A 23159-nucleotide genomic window follows, 5' to 3' on the forward strand; every position below is an offset into this window, starting at 1 on the left:
GCGTCGCTCCTATCCGGTGTTGTTGGCGCCGAGGCTCGTGATTCCGCTCGTCAGCAGCAAAGGCAAGCCGATTGCCATGGCCTCGACGGCGACGGCTCAGACGAGCGGCGGCGTTCCTACCTCAGTGCCTGCTTAATAGATGAAGTCATGAAGGGGTCTCAAAATTTTTTTGCAGTGTTGGAGGTGCCCTGCTAGCCCACCCTGGCTCTGTCGTTGTCCGTCCATGACGTCCCTGACGGACCTCTGGGGAGCGCCAGCGGCACAACATTTTTCTAGTAGCACTCTAAATTTTCATATAAGTTACCCACATGTGTCATTAATTATGATAAATAATATAAATGAAACCCTTAAATTTGCCCAAAATGTATGCTAATATATTTTCTAAATTGCCAGCTTCTACCACTATTAATATATAAAAAAGTAACTCATTAAAAATATGTGCTCTGCGTCACCATACCACGTAAGCCAAGTATACATGCATATATATATATATTTCTATGGTTTAGAAATCATAAAAACAATTTCCTTTATGAATGAGGTATCGACCACTAAAAAACATTTTAAATTATATCAATACTCTATGATAATAAATTATGTGAGCTGTTATTTTAGATAAATTTATACATTTTGACAAAAAAATACCTACAATAATGATAGTTTCATCTATTTTTAATAAAAAATAGAATACCACACACATAACTTTTTGATAAGAAAATTCAACATATTGAGTGTGATGGTGTAGGCAGACATGATTATTATGCCATTATAGTAATTAAGAATGCAGTCCAAAAGTTAAAATCCATATTTCTAAAAACCGGATAGAGATTAGAGAGTATCTATATTTTATCCTAGAAAATGAATAGTGAGGGAGCAAAAAGAAAAGCAATTCTAATTAGTTGTAAGTACTAAAGTTATTCGCAAAAAAAAGTACTAAAGTTATCCAAGAAATTTTAATTTTAATACTTAAAAAATTCTAGCCCATATACGGATGCACGAGTTAATAGACTAGTAATGCTACCTGTAAACCTTCACTAAAAGAAACCGCAGTCATCATCATTTGTCTACTCAAACTTTGGCAGGAAGGAGCATGTATCCTTTGTGCCAATGCCTTTATCTCTCTTTTTTCGCAGATAAGCCTTTATTCGGAGGATGACATGCTTGGAATTGAGCCCCTCGAGCTACGTTTTCATTTTGAGCTTAACAAGCAGATAACAGCCCTGGTTAGGCTAACCAACGAGACAAAGCACGACTACTTAGCCTTTAACATCCAAACGTCAAGCTTGCTGCTGTACACACAGCCAGACAAAGGCATTGTGTCACCAGGATCCATGCGCAGTGTCAAGATAACACTGCGAGCACAGGAGAATGCACCGCAACGTCCGGATGAGATCATCGTACAGAGCACAAAAGTGAAGGAAGGTCTCGCGGCCGAGGATATCACTGAACACATGTTTCAAGAAGAGGCCGGAATTGTTGATGAGGTGAATTTGGCAGTTGTATATGAGCCTGATAAACCCAACAGAAATCCCAAGAGTCGAGAAGACACCAAGGTGAGCCCCTTTTTTTGATGAACCACAATGACCAATTTGACTGTTGTACATGCGTTGTCTTCTGTTTTTTTGTTTTTTTACAAATGTGTGTATGCATGCGTTGCCAGAAAAGGAAACAGATGGTCGAATTTGCTTCCAGCGAGGAAAAACCTGGCGTCAGCGCAACTTGGCAAGCAAACGCAGTCCCCATGGTGAGCTTCTATATAGTGAGATAAGCCAACTTTTGCATCACTGCTGAAATGAGTTTATTTAATCTAATTAAGTACTTCATTATTCTGTCTGCAAGGACATTAATAATTCTATGAGCTACAAAGATGCGCGAGGACAACGTACTGAGCAAGAGCAGCAACCAGAGCGCCCTAGTTTACATGCAGCACCAAACATCATTTCGCGCGATCCAAGGACCAAGATGGGCAACAGAGCTGTGGATCTTGCAACCGGGGCCATGGGCAGCCTGCTTCATAAGCTTGACGAGCTCCAAAAGGAAGAGTACAATCTAGAGATAAGCGTGAAGGCAGACATAGAGTCTTTCTCTGAAGAGCTGATGGAGATGCAGCTAGCCCTCTGCAAGGTGTCAGAGGTGCAGCGGGACAACCTCGATGACCAGATCAAGTGCCAAGTCCTAGATCGAGGGCGCAAGCGGCGACGGAAGACGGGTTTTTTGGTTTGTGCCACAAAACCAAGGAGGCGGACGGCGGTTGAAGATGCCAAGTCGTGGAGGCATGGGCGTCGGTCTCGGGACTGACGGAGGCGACGGGCGTCGACGGCGTCTAGGGCCTCGCTGCGGGCGAGGAGGTGACGGGCGTCGGGCGGCGTCTAGGGCCGTCAGAAGGCCGAGGCGGGAACGGCGTCTAGGGCCACGGCGTGGAGGCGGGAATCTTCCCGCGCGTGAGGTTTTGGCGGTTTTCTCAAAACCGGCCACCTACCCGGGTTTCGCGGACCCTCCAAAACCACGGACTGGATCTTCATCAAGACGGCGGCATCGCGGAGAAGACTTCGTTTCGAAGAAAGAACCTCGGGCGTCGGATGAGATCGTGTACAGGGGGTGCTGCAGGCCAACCGGTCTGACCGGTCCCTGGCACCGATCTGACCGGTCTAACCAACCGGTCTGACCGGTCCCGCGGGTATAAATACCCCTTCACTTGTGTTAGGTCAAGTGCGGCTTTTGTATTGTGTCCGTGAATTCTCTGTTTCCCCAAGCCGCCGCCCCTGTGTTCCTCTTCCTCAGTTCATCTCTTTAGGGTAGATTTGAATATTGTTTGTGTGAGAACTCTTGTGGATTTGATTGGGAAAGGAGACCCTAACCTCCTTGTGCCCTCTGGGCGGTTTGAATCAATCCATCTCCTTGTTTTGTGCCTTGTTTGATGGATTTTCGATTTCGTGTTTGGCGCACTTAATTGAGTGGAGGCTACGAGTTCTTTGCTGTGATTCCCGTGCATCTAGACCTGTCCTAAACCCTCTGGAATCACGAGCTTTTTGAATTAAAGTTCTTGAGTGTTTGAGAAAACCCCAATCCCTTTTGATCTCCCTCATAATTCTCACGATTCGTTGATCTTTAGGACGAGATCTTTTGGGGATATGTTCACGGGGTAGGGAGCGAAGCAATCCCCCAAGTTTCATCGATTTTCGTGGTCGTTTGATCGAGATTCACCGTTTGAATCTATGTTTTCGGGGGTTTTCTAGGTGCCACCGGTCAGACCGGTAGGCAAGACCGGTCAGACCGGTACAGCGCACCGGTCAGACCGGTCCAGCACACCGGTCAGACCGGTCCAGGCAGATCAGCTCAGCAGTTTTTTCGATTCGCTTCCGATTTGCTTCGTGGTTCCGCTCGCTCGTTTGAGGCATTTTGTGTTGGTTTAGCTTTTCCATAGCTATTCCAAACTTTGGCCAGAACGCTTGAGGGCTTGGGTGATTTTCGGGATATAGGCCGACGGTTTGAATTTCGGAAGAAATTTTGATCGGCTCCCATTCACCCCCCTCTGGTCGACGGCTTTGGTCCTTCAATTGGTATCAGAGCTTGGTTGAGGTTTTCAGTACCTTAACCGATTCGAAAACCACTCAGCGACCATGGCGAGTCTTGGTAAGATCCCGGTGTTTTCCGACGAGGATTATGCCTACTGGAAGGTTCGCATCAGAGCCTTCCTGCAGAGCATGGAAGCCGATGTCTGGGAGATTACCACGAACCAGCTTTACGAGGTGCTGGCTGTTCCGACCACGCCTCTTCAGGTGACCCAGCACGAGGCTAACGCCAAGGCCGTCAATGCCTTGTTCGCTGGCATTTCTCGTGCGGAGTTCTCACGCGTCCAGGGTTTTCAGGAAGCCCACAAAATTTGGACGTGTCTTGAGAATTACCACGAGGGTACACCTCAGGTGAAGGCTAGACTGTTCGAGACTCACTGGCGTGAGTACGAGAACTTCACACAGGAGCCGGGTGAGAGCATTGACCTGATGTTCAGTCATTTTCAGTCGATTGTGAACAAGGTCAATGCAAACAGATCTGCTGGTGCCCTTGAGTACACAGAGCACGAGAAGGCTCTCAAGTTGCTCTACGCACTTGACCGCTCTGTGTGGGATCTCAAGGTGAACACGATCATTGAGTCTGCAGGCTATGAGACTCTGATCGTGAACGAGCTTTTCAGCAAGCTTAAGGCCACGGAGGTGGATAAACAGACACGAGCCAAGCTCAATGGTGCCCCTCGTTCCAAGAGCGTCGCTCTTGTGACTGGCCCAGGTGGATCGAGCTCTAACGCTAACTCTGCTCTTGGCTTTTCTCTTGCCTCTTTGCCTTCTGTTTCAGATGAGCAGCTGGAGACGCTGGGCAACGACGACTTGTGCCTTCTCATCAGCAAGTTCCAGCGCGTCTACCACAACAGGCAGAGGAAGAAGAACCCCGGGTGCTACAACTGCGGTGATCTGAACCACTTCATCGCCGATTGCCCCAAGAAGTCCGGCGGTGGCCAGAACAACTCCTTCGACTACTACCGCCACCACGACCGCGACGAGGGAGGCTCCAACAAGGAGCGTCGGTGCCACAAGCACCGCAGTCATGACCGGGGAGGACACTTCGATAAGGAGTCGCTCAAGAAGCGCTTCCAGTACAAGGCCAAGAAGCGGGAGAAGGCCTTCCTGGCGCAGCTCAGCGACCTCGACAAGAGCTCTGACACCGACCGCTCTTCTTCATCGACCTCCGACGACGACGACAAGAAGAAGAAGAAGCGGGACAAGGAAGCCACCGGCTTCATCGGCCTTTGCTTGGCGGCCGGTCGGCGCAAGAGCTTCTGCACCATGGCGGGCAAAGCCGATGGTGCACGTGCGTCTTCAGGTGGACATGCTACACCGACGCACTCCGGCTCTTCTCCTGGATCCGAGAGCGATTCAGAGGTAAACTCCACAATTGACCTGCTAGATACAGAGGTTAGGGAGTTGTACGCTGCTCTCGACAACCAGAAGAGACTGCTTAAGAAAGCAGCTAGAGAGCATAGAAAGCTTAGGGCTGAGCTGGCTTGTGCTAGGGAGAAATCTAGTAAGGATGAGTGCGCTGGCTGCATATCTCACATGAATGATCTTGTTGCTCTCCGTGCCAAGCATGATGAGAACATCGCGAACTTGAATGTTGCTAAGATTTCGCTCGCTGACGTGTCTCATGAGCTCGCAAAGGCCAAGCATGAACTAGAATTGGTTAAGGATGCTCCTATTATTAGCGATGTGCTTGAATGCGAGGAGTGGCCTATCTTTAAGTCTGATCTAGCTTCATTGCAGTCTAAGTTTGCTACTGTTGTGTGCGAACTAGAGGAGATGAAGTCTAGGCCAGTTTTGCTTGGTGCTTGTAAGCTTTGTCCCACGCTTAGGTCGGAACTAGAGGAGAAGAACGCCTTGATCAAGTCTTTGGAAAGACTAAGGTCGTAGAGTCTAGCCCACCTATTGACTGCTCTGTTTGCCCTGGTTTGATTTCTGATTTGGATAATCTTACGGTAGAGAAAGCCAACCTGGAGAATGAGAATACCTATCTTAGGGCGATTCTTAGTTGGGTTTCTGCTAGTGAGCCGCAGTTGGGCATGATGATCAAGCAGTTCAAGCGTGGTGATGGGTTTGGGGTCGGTTACACATACACGAAGTCAGACTTTGACAGGTTGTACGGTAAGATTGGCAAGGCTGCTGGAAACACTGCTAGCACGAGCACGCAGCCTTCGCTTGTTGACCCCGCGGATGGTGTGCTTAAAGAACCACCGAAAGCACCTCCGCAGAAGCAGGTTTGGGTTCCCAAGCCCAATGAGCTGAGGAATCCCCTCGACACGCTCCCTGCTGCCACAGCCCAGGTTACCTAGAAGAAGAGGGCTGCTCCTCCCCGTCCGCAGACTAGGCCTCCACCTCCCAAGCGTGAGGTGAGGTACTACTGCGAGTTCTGTGACAGGGAAGGTCACCTGGAGGAGTTTTGCTTCAGGAGGAAGCGGGCTGTGAGGAGAGAGCAGGAGAGACGGAACGCGGACATGTACTCTGCTTGGGTGCATTGTCCTCCTCGGCGTGGTGATAGGCGAGTTGCTAGGGCGCGCCGTGTAGGTGGAGGTCAGGGAGACGGTGGTGGTTACCGTGCTCCAGCGAGTGGTCTCTTTACTGGCCGTGCTCCTGGTCGTTTTCAGTACGGCTATGGACCACGGGACCGAGGCTTTGGAGGAGGTTTTGAGGCTCCACGCTTTCCTCGCGGTGGTGTTCGTCAGTCACGCGGTAGACGGGACGAGGGATACACTTTGTCTGGTTTTGCTTACCCTTCTGTAGAGCAAATGGCTCGACACTGGTTTGCTTCTCACTTTGCTAACCCCAGTGTCGAGATGTTTGCTCCCCCTTTGTCTCACTACTGATGTGCAGGTCGGAGGCTTGGAGAACAGGTGGATCATGGACTCCGGTTGTTCGCGCCACATGACCGGAAATGACAAATGGTTCTCCAGCCTCACCCCGATGCGCTCAAAGGAGTATATTGTGTTCGGGGATAATGGAAGAGGAAAGGTACATGGACTTAGCGCTGTTCGAGTTTCTGATCGTTTTACCCTGAGAGAAGTTGCTTTGGTTTCGAATCTTGGTTTTAATTTGCTCTCTGTCTCGCAACTTCTTGATGAGGGGTTTGAGGTTCGCTTCAAGGAGGGTTGTTCGCGTGTTTTGGATTCCAGGGGAGATTTGGTTTGCCGGATTACACCTTGCGATCGGGTTTTCTTGGTTGACTTCTCTGGAACTCCTTTTGGCCCTTCTCATTGCTTGATGGCTGGTCCTTCTTCTGATCTGTGGAAGTGGCATAGGAGACTAGGACATTAGAGTTTCGATTTGTTGTCGAGACTGAGCTCACTTGGTCTGATCCGAGGATTGCCCAAATTGAAGTTTGAGAAGAACCTTGTTTGCCATCTGTGTCGTCACGGTAAGATGATTGCCGCTTCTCATCCACCTGTTAATCAGGTGATGACCGCTCACCCTGAAGAGTTGTTACACATGGACACAGTTGGTCCTTCTAGGGTGATGTCTGTTGGTGGGAAGTGGTACGTGCTTGTGATTGTGGATGATTTTTCTCGCTATTCTTGGGTCTTTTTCATGAGAACCAAGGATGAGGCTTTCGAGTTTGTTCGAGACTTGATCTTGAGGTTGAAAAACGAGTTACCCCAGGCCATGAGAGCGATCCGCAGTGATAATGGCACAGAATTCAAAAACGCTCGTTTTGATGCCTTTTGCAGTGATCAAGGGCTTGAACACCAGTATTATTCTCCCTACCCTCCACAGCAGAATGGAGTTATGGAGCGGAAGAATCGGACGCTGGTTCAGATGGCGAGGACGATGCTCGATGAGCATAGGACTCCTCGCAAATACTGGGCTGAGGCGGTTAACACCGCTTGTTACGTATCCAACCGCATTTTCTTGCGTGCTTTCTTGCATAGGACTTCTTATGAGTTGCGGTTTGGACGCCAGCCCCGTGTTGACCATCTCAGAGTTTTCGGTTGCCGGTGCTTTGTGCTGAAAGATGGAAATCTTGATAAGTTTGAGTCTCGCTCGTCTGACGGTATTTTTCTCGGTTACGCTTCTCACTCTAGAGCGTACCGTGTGCTGATTATTGATACTAACATCGTCAGAGAGACTTGTGAAGTCACTTTCGACGAGACTGCACCGTGCAATTCTTCTGTCTTTGAAGTTGCAGGAGATGATGAGCTCGGCACCTCCATCTTTGAAGATGAGGAGGAAGAAGCTGCAGATGGCGACGCTGAGGCTACCACGCGTGCTATGGACCCAGCTATCTCTACCACGAGCTCGGACGATGACGACGGCCCCGATCCGACTACGCCTACTTCACAGGGGTTGTTCAAGGAGGTGACTCAGGCTTCACCAGTTGCACCTGAGGAGGCACCAGCTTTGGTTGAGGAGGAGGCGACTTCGACACGGGAAGCACCGCGACATATTCAGCGTCGCCATCCACCTCAACAGATGCTAGGTGATCTCAACGAGCGAGTCACTAGGTCCAAGGTAACAAGTATCGCTGGCTTTGCTCATTCAGCGTTTGTTGCCTCTTTTGAGCCCAAAGATATTGGACACGCTCTTTCTGATTCTAATTGGGTCAATGCCATGCATGAGGAACTTGAAAATTTTGAAAGAAACCAAGTTTGGGTTTCAGTCGAGCCTCCACCTGCTTGTAATCCCATCGGAACAAAGTGGGTTTTCAAAAACAAGCAGGGTGAGGATGGTTTGGTTGTTCGAAACAAGGCTCGTCTTGTTGCCCATGGGTTTTGCCAAAAAGAGGATATTGATTTTGAGGAAACCTTTGCTCCTGTTGCTCGTTTGGAGGCTATTCGAATCTTTCTTGCATTTGCTGCTTCCAAGGGTTTTAAGGTTTTCCAAATGGATGTTAAATCTGCCTTCTTGAATGGTTTTATCGAAGAAGAGGTTTATGTGAAGCAACCCCTGGTTTCGAAAATCCCAAGTTTCCAAACCGTGTTTACAAACTTCAGAAAGCTTTTTACGGTTTGAAACAGGCACCTAGAGCCTGGTATGATAGATTGAAAACCTTTTTGCTGGCTCAGGGCTTTAAAATGGGATGTGTTGATAAAACTTTGTTCCTCATGCGATCTGGCACTGATTTCCTTTTGGTTCAGATATACGTGGATGATATTATCTTTGGTGGCTCTTCTCACGCTCTTGTCTCCAAGTTTTCTGAGCAGATGTCCAGGGAGTTCGAGATGAGCATGATGGGTGAGCTGCAGTTCTTCCTCGGGCTGCAGATCAAGCAAACTTCTCAGGGCACTTTTGTCCATCAAGCCAAGTACACTAGAGACTTGCTGCGGAAGTTCGACATGAGTGACTTGTCTCCTCAGCCGACTCCGATCAGCACATCTAGGGCGCTTGATGAGGACTTGGACGGCGAGGCGGTGGACCAGAAGGAGTACAGGAGCATGATCAGCTCCCTCCTGTACCTGACGGCGACGCGACCGGACATCCAGTTCGGCGTCTGCCTTTGTGCGCGCTACCAGGCTTCTCCGCGCACCTCCCACAGGCAGGTGGTGAAACGCATCTTCAGGTATCTGAAATTCACCCCTGAATTTGGTCTTTGGTATTCTGCGGATTCTTCTCTGGTTTTGGTGGGCTTTTCTGATGCCGATTTCGGTGGGTGTCGGTTGGATCGCAAGTCGACATCTGGCACTTGTCAATTTCTTGGTACATCTTTGGTGTCTTGGTCCTCTCGCAAGCAGGCTAGTGTAGCGCTTTCTTCCACATAAGCTGAGTATGTTGCCGCTGCTAGCTGCTGCTCCCAGATATTTTGGATGAAACAAACCTTGCAGGATTATGGTTTGAGTTTCGGAAGGGTTCCCATCTTTGTAGACAACATGTCAGCCATTAGCATTGCAAAGAACCCTGTCCTACACTCCAGAACCAAGCACATAGACATCCGATTCCATTTCCTGCGAGACAACCATGAGAGAGGACACATAGACCTGATCCATGTCCCTTCAGAGAGGCAAACAGCAGATATTCTCACCAAACCACTTGAGCCGGACACTTTTGCTCGCTTGCGAGGGGAGCTTGGGGTTTGTTACCCCTTTTGATCGCTGACTTTTGTTTTGGTTAGCTTGGTAGGTCTTTGTTTTGCTTCTCTTTGTTTTTCTAGGTTTGGTAGTTGCATTGTGCATATGCATTGTACATGTTTGCATTTTGCATTGTCTCACTTGCACTAGCATTCTTGAATACATTGCTATGATCTTCTAGTGCCTGCTAGTGTGAGTTGATAAACTTGATCATGTATAGCTTGCTCCATTGTGTATATGACATTATCTGAGTTAAGCTATTTTGATTTGAAAATCTGAAAATATGATCACCCTGTCCTGGCTACTAGCATGTTAGGGTGTGTTGATATGCTTTGCTATCTTATTCATGCTAGTGTGCTTTTTCATTCAGCAATTCATACTTGAAATGATCTAAATCTGATAAAGTTGCTTGAACCGTTCTTGAAATAGATTGAAAAGATCCAGGTGGGATTGCTTGTCGCACTGATCGAGCTTTCGAGACGGCTCACTTTGCACTTGTGAGAACCCGGGCAAGGCTGTGCATGACTGAAACGAGTGCTTTAAGCTTCTAATTGTCTTTTGGCATAGGCTTGGTCTCGTTGCTAAGTGAAGCATGACAAGATTTCAACCCCTGCCATTAAGAATTGCTTGATATAAAATTGATTGAAAAATGAATGTTGGCAACTGGTTTTGGCTGGTTTGGCTCAAATGTATGAGTTTGAGTAGCACTGCTTTCATTCCCTACTTGTTAGTGCTAGATCATGGGTGATGCTTTTATTTCTCCTAAACTGAACTTGCCTAGCTCTAGACTAATTTTATATACCATATTGAACTAGATGCAGGTCTTGTTTATGGATGCACACATGCTTGAGACTAGATGTTGCTCATATCCTTGTATTCCCGAATGCTTTCACTTACACCTCCTGCATTGCATTCATTGCATAGCATCTGTTCAGGGGGAGTCTCAGCTTCAGGGGGAGCTCTAGGTCTTTGTAGCCTTGATGTGTGCATGTGCCAACAAGGGGGAGAATTTTGAGAGAAGTGATCGAACAAGGGGGAGACTTGTTTGATTTTTTGAAAACCTTGTTGTGCACAGGGCTTTGAGAGTGCATCATTTTTGGAGAGTTGCACATGTGAGAGGGAAAAACTTTGCTTGTGGAGTTTCTGCTTTGGGTTTGGCTACTGGTTTTCCTCGTTTTCCCTCTACTTTTTGCATGACTGCGTCGAGCGTTAGCTCTGTCTTTGAGGAGTCATGTTGTGGCTTTTGATCGATTGCGTCGAGCTTTTGCCCTTGTCTTAGGGGATCGATCTTTGCTTGAGTAAGTGACTGTTCTTGTCTTTCTGAGCTTTTCGTCACTTGCTTGAGTTCTTCTCTTTTGTGCTTCTTTGTTCTTCTTTGGTTTCACTTCTCTTGGTTCGTTTGTGGTGTGTTGACAATGCACTCATCAAGGGGGCGATTGAGGAACGAGAGTACTCTATCCTGCTTGTGATGAGTGAATTGTCAACCGTGCGGTATGATCGTGCGTTTGGTCTTTGGATTGCAGGTACACGGGCGTCGAGTGTCGACGGGGAGCTGCCGTGGAGGTGCTGTGGCCGATGGACCGTGCGGTGGACGGCGGTGAAGGGCAGCCGGGACCGGAGCTCGGACCGGGCGGCAGCTGTGGCGTCCACTTCTGGATCGAGGACGCAAGCGGCGACGGAAGACGGGTTTCTTGGTTTGCGCCACAAAACCAAGGAGGCGGACGGCGGTTGAAGACGCCAAGTCGTGGAGGCACGGGCGTCGGTCTCGGGACTGACGGAGGCGACGGGCGTCGACGGCGTATAGGGCCTCGCTGCGGGCAAGGAGGTGACGGGCGTCGGGCGGCGTCTAGGGCCGTCAGAAGGCCGAGGCGGGAATGGCGTCTAGGGCCACGGCGTGGAGGCGGGAATCTTCCCGCGTGTGAGGTTTTGGCGGTTTTCTCAAAACCGGCCACCTACCCGGGTTTCGCGGACCCTCCAAAACCACGGACTGGATCTTCATCAAGACGGCGGCATCGCGGAGAAGACTTCGTTTCGAAGAAAGAACCTCGGGCGTCGGATGAGATCGTGTACAGGGGGTGCTGCAGGCCAACCGGTCTGACCGGTCCCTGGCACCGATCTGACCGGTCTAACCAACCGGTCTGACCGGTCCAGCGTACCGGTCTGACCGGTCCCGCGGGTATAAATACCCCTTCACTTGTGTTAGGTCAAGTGCGGCTTTTGTATTGTGTCCGTGAATTCTCTGTTTCCCCAGGCCGCCGCCCCTGTGTTCCTCTTCCTCAGTTCATCTCTTTAGGGTAGATTTGAATGTTGTTTGTGTGAGAACTCTTGTGGATTTGATTGGGAAAGGAGGCCCTAACCTCCTTGTGCCCTCTGGGCGGTTTGAATCAATCCATCTCCTCGTTTTGTGCCTTGTTTGATGGATTTTCGATTTCGTGTTTGGCGCACTTAATTGAGTGGAGGCTACGAGTTCTTTGCTGTCATTCCCGTGCATCTAGACCTGTCCTAAACCCTCTGGAATCACGAGCTTTTTGAATTGAAGTTCTTGAGTGTTTGAGAAAACCCCAATCCCTTTTGATCTCCCTCATAATTCTCACGATTCGTTGATCTTTAGGACGAGATCTTTTGGGGATATGTTCACGGGGTAGGGGCGAAGCAATCCCCCAAGTTTCATCGATTTTCGTGGTCGTTTGATCGAGATTCACCGTTTGAATCTAAGTTTTCGGGGGTTTTCTGGGTGCCACCGGTCAGACCGGTAGGCAAGACCGGTCAGACCGGTACAGCGCACTGGTCAGACCGGTCCAGCACACCGGTCAGACCGGTCCAGGCAGATCAGCTCTACAGTTTTCCCGATTCGCTTCCGATTTGCTTCGTGGTTCCGCTCGCTCGTTCGAGGCCTTTTGTGTTGGTTTAGCTTTTCCATAGCTATTCCAAATTTTGGCCAGAACGCTTGAGGGCTTGGGTGATTTTCGGGATATAGGCCGACGGTTTGAATTTCTGAAAAAATTTTGATCGGCTCCCATTCACCCTCCTTTGGTCGCCGGCTTCGATCCTTCATTTTGTTTCTGTGGGTCGGAATCCTGACGTCAAGAGCGTTCTCAAGGAAATTCTCCGTGAACTTGGTTATGATTCCAGTGCAACAAGCTTAAATGAAAAGCACCTCATTGACGAACTCCACAAATTGCTTCGAAACAAGAGGTACGTATCACTCACCCTTTTTGCTATGCATGATCAGCCGGCCTATATGGTGATGGGACTATATATAGTAATTAAGTGTAGGATCGAAATGGTGACCGAAGTGGATGAATGGGAGTTGATAAATGATTGTGGCGCTAGTGTGCTGACTACTACCAGGATTCTCTCCGTTGCGGATGACTGTTGCAAACACTGCAGAGGATATGTGTATAAGATGAAACCACTAAGTGATCAGGACTCAAGAAAACTATTTGTTAATAGAATATTTGGATCTCAAGAAGCTGGCCTAGATGTAGCAGAAGAGATTTCAGCTGATATTTTGAAAAAATGTGGTGGATTGCCACTTGCTATTATCAGTACAGCAAGCCTTCTTGCTCATAACCCAAGGTCAAGATGGGATTCTGTGAGGAATTCTTTGGTGTCCATGTTTGAAGGAGACCAAGATGAACTGAAACAAATGGAGCGAATATTGGATCTAAGCTACATGCATCTCCCTCACCATATTAAGACATGCCTACTTGATATTGGTCGGTATAGAGAGGACTACGAGATAGAAAAGGATACTTTGTTGAGGGAATGGGTAGCTCAAGGTTTTGTGAGTAGGACTCGTATGCGCGATGCGGTGGATGTTGCAGAAGACTACTTCTACGCGCTCATCAACATGAGCATGATCCAACCCTGGACGATGGAGGACGATGAGGTAGAGACCTGTAGAGTACATGATATAATGCTTGATCTTATCAGATCCAAGGCCGCAGAAGAGAATTTCAACCTTGTGATAAATGGCCCAGAAGTCGTGGCAGGGGAACATAAAAGGGTGCGCCGAGTCTCTATTTGCTATGATGGTGAAGAAGATGGCGCAATACTGGCAGCCATCAAGGGGTCACTGTCGCATGTTCGATCAGTCTTACTTTTCAGGGGGTCACTTGTGCCTTCTTTTTTGGTATTGAAGTATGTCCGAGTTCTTCACCTCCAAGTTGCTGCATGTGAGAGGCTAGATCTCACTGGTATTCATGGGATGTTTCTGCTAAGGTTTTTAAAGGTTGTGTACAGTACAACTGGAGAATATGTGAAGCTACCTGATCAAATTGGGGAGCTACAGCAACTGGAGACAATAGAAGTTGAGATCTCAGATTGTTTCCTAGGCAAACCGACATCTCTTCCACCGGATATTGTTAGGTTGTCCCGGTTAATGCATCTCAGTTATACAGGATCAGGTTTGGTGTTGCCTGACGGGATAGGCAAGCTGAGATCTCTTCGCACCCTACAAGCCGTTGATCTTTTGGAAAGCTCAACCATAGATGCAACTGCGTGGGTAACAGCAAACAGAACCAAGGATTCACACGCCGTGGCCCGATCAGAAATATTTTGTTTGAGCAAAAATTCAGATAATACCTCCTCTCCTCTCTCTTCTGTTTTGAATTTTGGCTACTCGATCTTTTTTTAGATAAAGTAAAGTTCCGGCCATGAACACTCTCTAGAGAATGTCTACAGCCAATTGAGGGATCCCACCCTCGAGTTACAAGAGTGGCTATTCTTAAAAGATCGCATTTTGGTTTTGAACCACTGAATCTTTTTTTAGTTCCGTATATTAATGCGGCTGCTGTCACTATTTTTTCATTGGTCTTGCATTTGATTCTTTTGAGCTACCAAGCGACAGCAACTACAAAATTTGGGAATTCCCTAATTATTATGATTTGCTGGTCTCAGTATAGTACCTCTTACCTCTTGATACATGCCAAGGAGTAAGAAAACTCAAATTAGTATTCTATACCACTAATGAAGCAAGCAGTTCCATGTCCTTGTGGCATATGCATTCTCATCTTGATTTGTGGCGATTCATGGGCAATCTTGTCAGGGCGTTGTGTTCTAGAAAAAAAAAAGCTTGTCAAGGCGTTGAGACTGGACCTGCCCGAGTTCAAATCATACAACAGGAAGCATTGGAGACGAGAAAGGCAAAATTCCGGTACTTGGCAATTGGCATGGAGAAAAAACAGGCTGATCAGGGATGAACTAATAATGCACCAGAGTTGGACGGGATTGGACAAGGGGCTTCAGAGTTCAGACTTGTGGAGGATGGACTCAGTTCAGCAGATGGCTAGCTTTGTACAATTATGGGATTTGGTGCAGCAGGTGGTACTATCAGATGAGCAAGATCAGACTGCCTGAAAAAAGACAGTAAATAAATGGCAAGCATACTACGTACGAAATCAGCCTATGACATCCAATTTTCAGGCTGTGATGGACGGGCAGCGGGAGCTGTTCAGGACTTGATGTCCAACCTGGCAGTCTGGCAACGGCGAGCTCTGCAATTTTCTTCTTTGCATGGAGAATCGAATCGTGGGAACTGCCGATGCCGATGCCGAGTAGATTCAGCGCGGCACCGTTGCAGACGTCGTTTCCGTTTCAGTCAGCGCGGCACCGTTGCTCAGATTCCGTTGCTGCATGCCACGTCCATCATCGTCCTTTCCGGCGCGAGGCGAGGACGCCGGGAGGATGAGCACGCGGAGCCGAGGTCACTCTGCGCGCGCCATGCCGGCCAGCCGCGCCCAGCAGCCGGTCGCGTCGCAGGGGAGTGGCGGCGGCGGCGGCGGCTAGATGCGAGAGCGTGAGGCTCCTAGACGCTGACGAGGAAGGGGACGGAAGCGAGGGACGCCCTGAGGGCGGCGGCGCTCCGGCGAGCCGCGGAGGAGGACGCCCCGAGGGGTGGACGTGTTTGTGATGCCGACCGGGTGCAGTGGACGGTATTTCGTCCACCCCATGGATGCCTACCGTCCGTCCGATGCGACGTGTGCGGTCGAGATTGGTCGCGTCCCAGGTGGCGTCTTCCTCGTCAGGGGCGCGCGGTGGTTCGGCGGCTTGGGAGGAGCAGCGGCTTCCTCCCTTCGGCGGCGACGGCGCGGCCAGCGGGGTGGTGCGAGCGTGGCCATACATGTTCGTCGAAACGCCGCACTGGCCAGACATGTCCGGCGAGGCGAGGCCTGGTGCTTGCCCCAGTGCCGTGCGGCGCGCGCACTGGACGCGCCGCTGAACTGGAGCGTGTAATCGGCAGCAACCAAGAGCCTGTCCGCAACGCGGCGTGTTGGCGTGGCCCCTGCGTGCCGGCGCGGACGAGACCGAGGCGAACGCTTGTAGCGGCGCGCAGCGTTCGGTCATCCTCGTCCGGGTCGGAACACGGAGGGCGTGACCGGCGGCGAGCTGCTGCAGTAGAGCACGCTTCGTCGATGCCGGAGGAAGAGACTACGAAGAGAGACGCGGGAAGGATATGGCCGGAACGCAGTCAGCGGCGCCCCGGCCAGCCACGGCGTGCGGCATGAAGCAGAGGAGGCGGCGGTCTTCAAATTAATTTCCCGCGACCCCTGGGATCGTCGTCGTCGTTCGATCACCCTTGCTGCGTGCAAGATGCAGCGGCACGAAGCTGTCTTCTAATCCTCCTCGTCAACCTCTCAAGGCTCCTGACTCCGAGCCTCGAGGCCGTGCGCGTCCCCGGCGGGCGCCTCGATGGGAGCTCTGGTCGCCATGGGCCACGGGTGTTGTCGCACGGCTAGTATTGAAAATTCAAAAATTTGCATGTCGCTGTATCCTTACTTAAATGTTATACTATTTTTTTACCATACATCATCTTTTTCATTATCATAAATTATGTCTTATTGTTGATTAAAACAATTCAACTATGATCAACCTATAATAACAATTTGATTTGTTGAGCTTTAATAATATTCTGCAGATAATTATTCTTATTTTTATTTTATTTTGATTGATTGTTGTTATCTTTAGTTTTTATTAATAGTATATATTTGTAACTAATACATAGCTAAATGGTATTTTATATTTAATTTTTTATAATGGCATTGGTGGGTAATTTTTAATTAGGCACAGGGGTATTTTAGGCTAATTTAATCGTAATGGCAGTGGTGGATAATTTTTATTTTTCTATTTTTCTCCGATTAACATGGGAATTTCTAGACCTTAAGAGCGAACATGGAGGCTCCATTTGTTGGCCAAATAATAAGATAATAGATAGATAGCAAATGATATGAATTTGAACGAAATTGCTCTCGGAGCCATTGCCAGCGAACATGGCTGCATGCGACGGCCTGTTCCTGCAACCCCACGTCCCTCGAGTCCACGGTCCATGCCATACTCATGGCTCTGCTGGTCGATGGCGCATGCAAGAGGCCGGCGCGAGGCGAGGGCGCCGAGCGGATGAGCACGCGGAGAAGAGATCACGAGAGATCGTTTTGCGCGCCATGCCGGCCCGCCGGCCAGCTGCGCCCAGGAGCTGCTAGCGTGCGTCGTGCCCAGGCGCCGTAGGAGAGTGGCGGCGGCGGCTAGATGCAAGAAGGCAAGGCTCCTAGACCCTCAGGAGAAGGGGACGGAAGCGAGGGACGCCCTGAGCGTGGCGGCGCTCCGGCGAGCCGCAGAGGAGGACACCCCAACGGGCGGACGGTGTTTGAGATGCCGACCGGGTGGACGGTATTTCAACTACCGTCCACCCCCTGGGCTCGTAACGACCGTCCGATGCAACGTGTGCGGCTGCGATGGGAGTGTTGCAGGGGGGGGGGGTCTTCCTTGTCAGGGGCTCGCGGCAGCTTGCCGGTGGCCGCGGTGCGTCGGTGGCTCGGAAGACAGGAGAAATCGCTTCGGCGGTGATGGCGGCCGGTAGGGTGGTGCAAGCGAGAGCGGCCAGACAGGCTCGTCGAAACGCCGCACCGGCGTTCGGCGAGGCCTTGTGCTTGCCCCGGTGCCGCGCGGCGCGCGCCGCCTGAACTGGAGGCGATCGACCGAAAGCTGCCTGCGCGTGTGGAATCGGCAGCAGCTAGCCATCACCAACGCATCGAACTCGATCGAGGAGGAGGGTTGAGCCCAGAACACATCGATTTGCAGATTAGCGTGGTGGTGGTGCGCGTGCATGCATCTCGGCATCTGCCGCCGTGGCTGAAAGAGGCAACGGTCGACGCGTGCGGCGGCGGAACGGTCTCCAGGTGGAAGTAAGCGGCAGGCGGGGGCCGCCGGGACTCGCCGGCGCTCGTGCAATCCGCGGCGTGCGGCGGAGACGCCGCTCTCGCGCGCCCACGGGGGTGGACGGTGTTTGAGATACAGTCCGGGTGTCCACCCCCTCCGTGCCTACCATCCGTTCGATCGGATTTCTACGGCCAAGATCGGCGAGCCCCTTCCTCTTCCTCTGTTCAGTCCATGAACGCTGATCACGCGGCTCCCAGCTCCTTTGCCTGGGTGCACCTACGCGCTGCCGAGTGCCGGAATGGAGGCAAGTGCACACCGCGCGCAGGTGCTGACCATTGGCCGGAGTGGCATGGAGCAGAGCACGAGGAGTGGTTGTGCAGACGCCTTCGCTTCATGCCTTCATCACGGAGCCCCGGCGTACAGGAGGAGAGAGCCAGCGGAAAGTGTTTGCAGAAATGCCGCTCGGTTGGCCGGCGAAGGACAAGTTGAGACCCGGCGCGACCCACTCAGATGTGCTCATCGTACATGGAAGCGAGCGCACAACGCCAGCGCGGCGGCTGCAAGGTCTCTAGAGGAAGTACGTCGCAATCAGGGGCTCGCCGGCGCCCGGGCAAGCCACGGCGTGCGATGGAGATGGCATCCTGGTTCAAATACCGTCCACCCCCTAGGCTCGTACCGTCCGTCCAATGCGACGTGGGCGGTTGAGATTGCGTGCATCGCAGGGGCCTCTTCCTCGTCAGGCGCAGCAGCCGGTGGCCATGGCGAGCTTCCCCTCCCTTCACCGGCGACGGTCTCCGCGGATTGCGCCGGAGCTCCGCGGCGCCCTGCGAACTGCAGCGGCTGAGGTGGCACGGTGTGCACGAACAGAGAATCCATAGGCGGTGGCCTTCGGGAGTCGCCGGAACTCCGGCGAGACATGGCATGCGGCGGAGATGGCGTTGTTGCGACCCTGCGGTGGCCTTCGGGAGTCGCCGGCGCTCGGGTGAGCCATGGCGTGCCGCGGAGATGGCGTTCTCGCGACCCCGCGAGGTGGACGGTGTTTGGGATACCGTCCGGGTGGACGGTATTTGAATCACCGTCCACCCCCCTGGGTGCCTAGTTGCCGTCCGATCGGGCATGTGCGGCCCAGATCAAGAGAGTCTCCTCTTCATCTTCCTCGGTCAGACTTGGACTCCGACGGGTACTCCAGCCAGCGCCCAGGTCCGCGAGCGCCAGCCATGCCGCTCGAGTTCCTCGCCAGATCGGAGCTCCGCCGGCGGCCGGCCCCGCTCCTTGCTGCCGCTGGCCATGCCCACGCTCAGGCGCTGACCACCTTTGCCTGGCCTGGTCTCTGCGGGGGGAATGCCCTGCATCCTGCTATTGACATTTTATTTGCCATGTCCTGTTCACCAATGGCGTGTGTTCCGGGGGAATCGAATGAAGATGGTGGCGAGCTGGTACTATACAGCTGAGTTAACTCAATCTCGCTGTGCTGTTAAATGGAAGGTTGACAATACAGCACCCTTCCTAGCTCTCTTGTTAAGGTTCATTGGTTACACCAGACTTCAGAGCTGGCAATAGCAACAGTGCAAGGCAAGAACACTAGTGAGTCTGCAGACAGGTCAATTGGCATCATACTGAATTTCTGCAAGATTTCATTTTATCGCTGGATGATGCTTCAGTAGGAAGTGCTCCCTGCGATTGTAGCCGGATCCTCTGTTTCTGAATCCTTTCAGTTTGGTGAGCAAAATTCAGTATCTTTTCCATAGTGGGTTCAGATGTCTTGTATCCCCCCTCCCTCTTCTCTTTAGTAATTCTTGATTTACGTGTCTTGGCAGTGCACCTGTTTTCTGTTTCTTGAAAAGTAATTTTGCCACCGTGCGTACTGACATCAGTTTTTATGGACAACGTTTTGCATCCTTCGGCTCTGCTCCGCTCAGTTCATCCTTTCTGTTTGGTAACCAGAAAGTTCAGTAGTATCTAGTCTATAAAGGGATCAGATCTTGCTCGGAGCAAAATAATCTGGTAATGTTTCTTGTTATCTGCTAAGCTATTCTGGCCATGCTCCAGTTCACTTTCCTTCTCTTGGTCATTGACAAATAGTCCTATAAACAATTCTGTACATTTGTTTCTCCAAGAAGTTGCTTCTAATCTCCTTGGCCTCACTCAGTCAAGACACTGAAGTAGACTGATTAATCTGAACAAACTGTTTCAGCAAGATGGTAAATATCCATCATTGTTATCAATTGCTTTTCCTTGTTGGGTAATAGGATTTCTAAGTTAAGACTTCCAGCTGTGCTTCAGATATTCCATCCTTGTTTGCTTGGTCTCATAATGTTGCTGCAGTGAAATATGATAGCATGACACAGAACAGAATCACCAAGGATTCACACGATGCACCCTGATCAGAAATATTTTGTTTGAGAAAAAATTCAGATAGTATCACCACTTCTCCAGTACCTCTCCTCTCTCTTTTGTTTTGGATTTTGGCTACTCTTAAAAGATCGCAATTTGGTTTTGTACACCACTGAATCTTTTTTAGTTCCCTATATTAATACGGCCGTTGTCAATATTTTCTCATTGGTCTTACCTTTGATTCTTTTGAGCTACCACAAAATTTGATAACTCCCTAATTATAATTTTCTGGTCTCGGTAGTACCTCTTGATACATACCAAGGAGTAAAACAAAAAAACTCAAATCAGTATTCTATACCACTAATGAAGTAGGCAGTTCCATGTCCTTGTGGCATATGCATTAAGCATTGGAGCGGTAAAAAACTCAAATTAGTATTCATGGGCAACCTTGTCAAGACGTTGAGACTGGACCTGCTGGAGTTCAAATCATACAGCACTAAGTACTGGAGATGGTAGAAAGGAAAAATTCTGGTACTTGTCACGGAGAAAGGACAGGGTAGTCAGGGATGAACTAATAATGCACCAGAGTTGGACAAGGGGCTTCAGGCCTGTGGAGGATGGACTCAGTTCAGCAGATGGCTTGCTTTGTACAATTATGGGATTTGGTGGAGCAGGTGGTAAGATCAGACTGCCTGAAAATATACTACGAAATCAACCCATGACATTCAATTTTCAGGCTACAGTACCACTGTTGCGTTCCGGGTATGACAATATGGCAAGCTCAAGCAGAAGGGAAGCACAAATTCTCATGATCTTGTTCTTCGACTGGTTTCAGTGTCACAAAGACTGCATGCGTATTACTACTTTCTCATGGTTCTGGTCATCTTCTCTTGCAAACAAGCGCGAACTGTTCCCGACAGCAGCAGAATCTGTTGTGGTCACGTCGTTCTGTTCAAGAGTTCAGAAGTTCAGAGTTGCTGCAATGCCCAATGCACAGTAAAGTTGAAGCACCTCTAGATTTAATCGTGTATGGATTCCCTTGAGTGCTCGGTACAATGGCTGCCACTATGAACTGACACCTGAAGATTCGGCTGATTGTGTCTTCACTCATCAGGTGCAGCGACTAGCGATAAGCATCTGAAGCTTATTTTTTTTAGAAAAGGGAAACTTTATTAATTTCAAGTTTGATACACTGAGTTGATATATCGTCTTGAAATGTTCCCGGCCTCTGTCCTAATGACACACAACCCTACAAAAAAGTTTTTGATAGAAGCCAAGCACATTAATAGCTGTCAATCCTAAGACTAGAGTGCCACCTATGCACCCGGGCAAAAAGTCATTGGCCACTTTTGACCAAAAAATGCGACGCCGCCACAAGGGTGTCCTGCGAAGAGGGCCGTTGTAGGATAGCCCATGTTCGTAACCAATGTGTAGTCGCGAAGATAACCTGCAAGAAAGAATGTTTTTTGTTATCAAATACCGCTGCATTTCTATAGCGCCAAACAGACCAGCAAAGGGCTACAGCACCTACAAGGACAAAACAGACCAGCAAAGGGCTACAGCACCTACAATGACAAGTGGTTTGTAATCTTTTGGTACACCATTCAACCAGTTTCCAAACATATTAGATACACTACTTGGTTTAGGCAAACCCCAAGCCGCGTAGACCGAGCCCATACCAGTCGTGTAACGTGACAATCAAAGAAAAGATGTTGTATTGTCTCATCTTCATGACAAAAGCAGCATTGTTGGCTCCCTTACCAATTACATCTTGCCAGGTTGTCTTTTATAAGTATGACTCTCCGTTTTAGGTACCATAGAAAGATCTTGATCTTGAGTGGGATTTTAAATTTCCAAAGCTTTTTGTTTGTATATGGGATATTCTGATGCATTAGTCCGAGGTAATGTGATTTTACTGTAAAAACACCTGCCTGGTCTAGATTCCATTTGAAATCATCCCGTTCGTGGTTAAGTGTAATATTAGCTAGGTGTGCAGCAGGGTTATTCTACATTACTAATTTGCTGCCAATTAGATCTCTTCGCCAAGATAGATTGGGGGTACCTGAACTCAGTACCTCAGCCACTGTATCCTGTTTTTTGCGAACTATGTTATAAAGTTGTGGGTATTGTTCGTGAAGGGATCTATTACCTAACCATGCATCTTCCCAAAATCTTATCTGAGACACATCCTTAATGATGAAGGTGCCGAATTTTAAGAAGTTTGCTTTGACTTTCATTAGGCTTGCCCAGAAATGTGAATCCCCACTGTTCCATTGGACTTGTACTAAAGGTTTATCCCCTAGGTACTTATTACGTAGGATTTGCTGCCATGTACCGTTTGTCGTTAGAAGACGATATAGCCACTTACTATGCAGAGCAATATTTTTAAGCTCTAGGTTATGTATTCCTAGTCCACCTTGATCCTTAGGTTGGCACAGAATACTCCACTTTGCCAAACAGTATTTTCTTTGTTCTTGTCACTTTGCCAGAAGAATCTAGACCGAAAGTAATCCAGCTTTTTACGAACCCCTTTTGGGATTCCATAGAAGGACATCATATACATGGGAAGGCTGCAAAGGACTGAATTGATGAGTGTCAATCTGCCTCCAGATGAAAGGTTTTTCCCTTTCCAACTACTGAGACGTTACTCAAATCGTTCTTGGATCCTAACCCAATCATTATTAGAAAGCATCCTATAGTGGATCGGAATGCCTAAGTATCTAATTGGGAAGTTTCCTGAGTTGCAACCAAACAGTTCCATGTAATGGTTTTTATAGTTCTTAGCTTCGCCAAAGCAGAAAATTTCACTTTTGTGAAAATTGATTTTAAGACCAGATAATTGCTCAAAAGCGCAAAGGATGTTCTTCATGTGTTGAGCATGTTCCAAATTATGGTCCATGAATAGTATTGTGTCATTAGCGTACTGTAGGATAGAAAGCCCACCATCGATTAGGTGTGGCACCACTCCATGTACCTGATCATTGGCTTTGACTCTATTGATGAGGAGTGAGCATATCTGCTACTATATTGAATAGGATGGGTGAAAGCGGATCTCCCTGTCTCAGCCCTT

The 23159-nt window shown here is 49.4% G+C and overlaps 1 protein-coding gene across 1 annotated transcript; it reads left to right on the forward strand.

Moving 5' to 3' along the window:
• Positions 1-1043: 1043 nt before the first annotated feature.
• Positions 1044-21089, forward strand: LOC120645798. The gene is made up of 4 exons (XM_039922535.1): positions 1044-1550; positions 1658-1741; positions 1837-2169; positions 20925-21089. Exons 1-4 carry the CDS (start codon positions 1155-1157, stop codon positions 21087-21089), a joined length of 978 nt encoding a protein of 325 aa, XP_039778469.1. The 5' UTR covers positions 1044-1154.
• Positions 21090-23159: the final 2070 nt, after the last annotated feature.

Source organism: Panicum virgatum, chromosome 8K (genome assembly GCF_016808335.1).
Source record: "Panicum virgatum strain AP13 chromosome 8K, P.virgatum_v5, whole genome shotgun sequence".
Lineage (NCBI taxonomy): Eukaryota > Viridiplantae > Streptophyta > Magnoliopsida > Poales > Poaceae > Panicum > Panicum virgatum.

Excerpts from the sequence above, each read along its gene's own strand:
- LOC120645798 (XM_039922535.1), top strand. The coding sequence starts at position 1,155 with ATGCTTGGAATTGAGCCCCTCGAGCTACGTTTTCATTTTGAGCTTAAC. Across the intron at positions 1,551-1,657 it reads AGAGTCGAGAAGACACCAAG|AAAAGGAAACAGATGGTCGA; the intron begins GTGAGCCCCTTT and ends ATGCGTTGCCAG. Across the intron at positions 1,742-1,836 it reads AAGCAAACGCAGTCCCCATG|GACATTAATAATTCTATGAG; the intron begins GTGAGCTTCTAT and ends TCTGTCTGCAAG.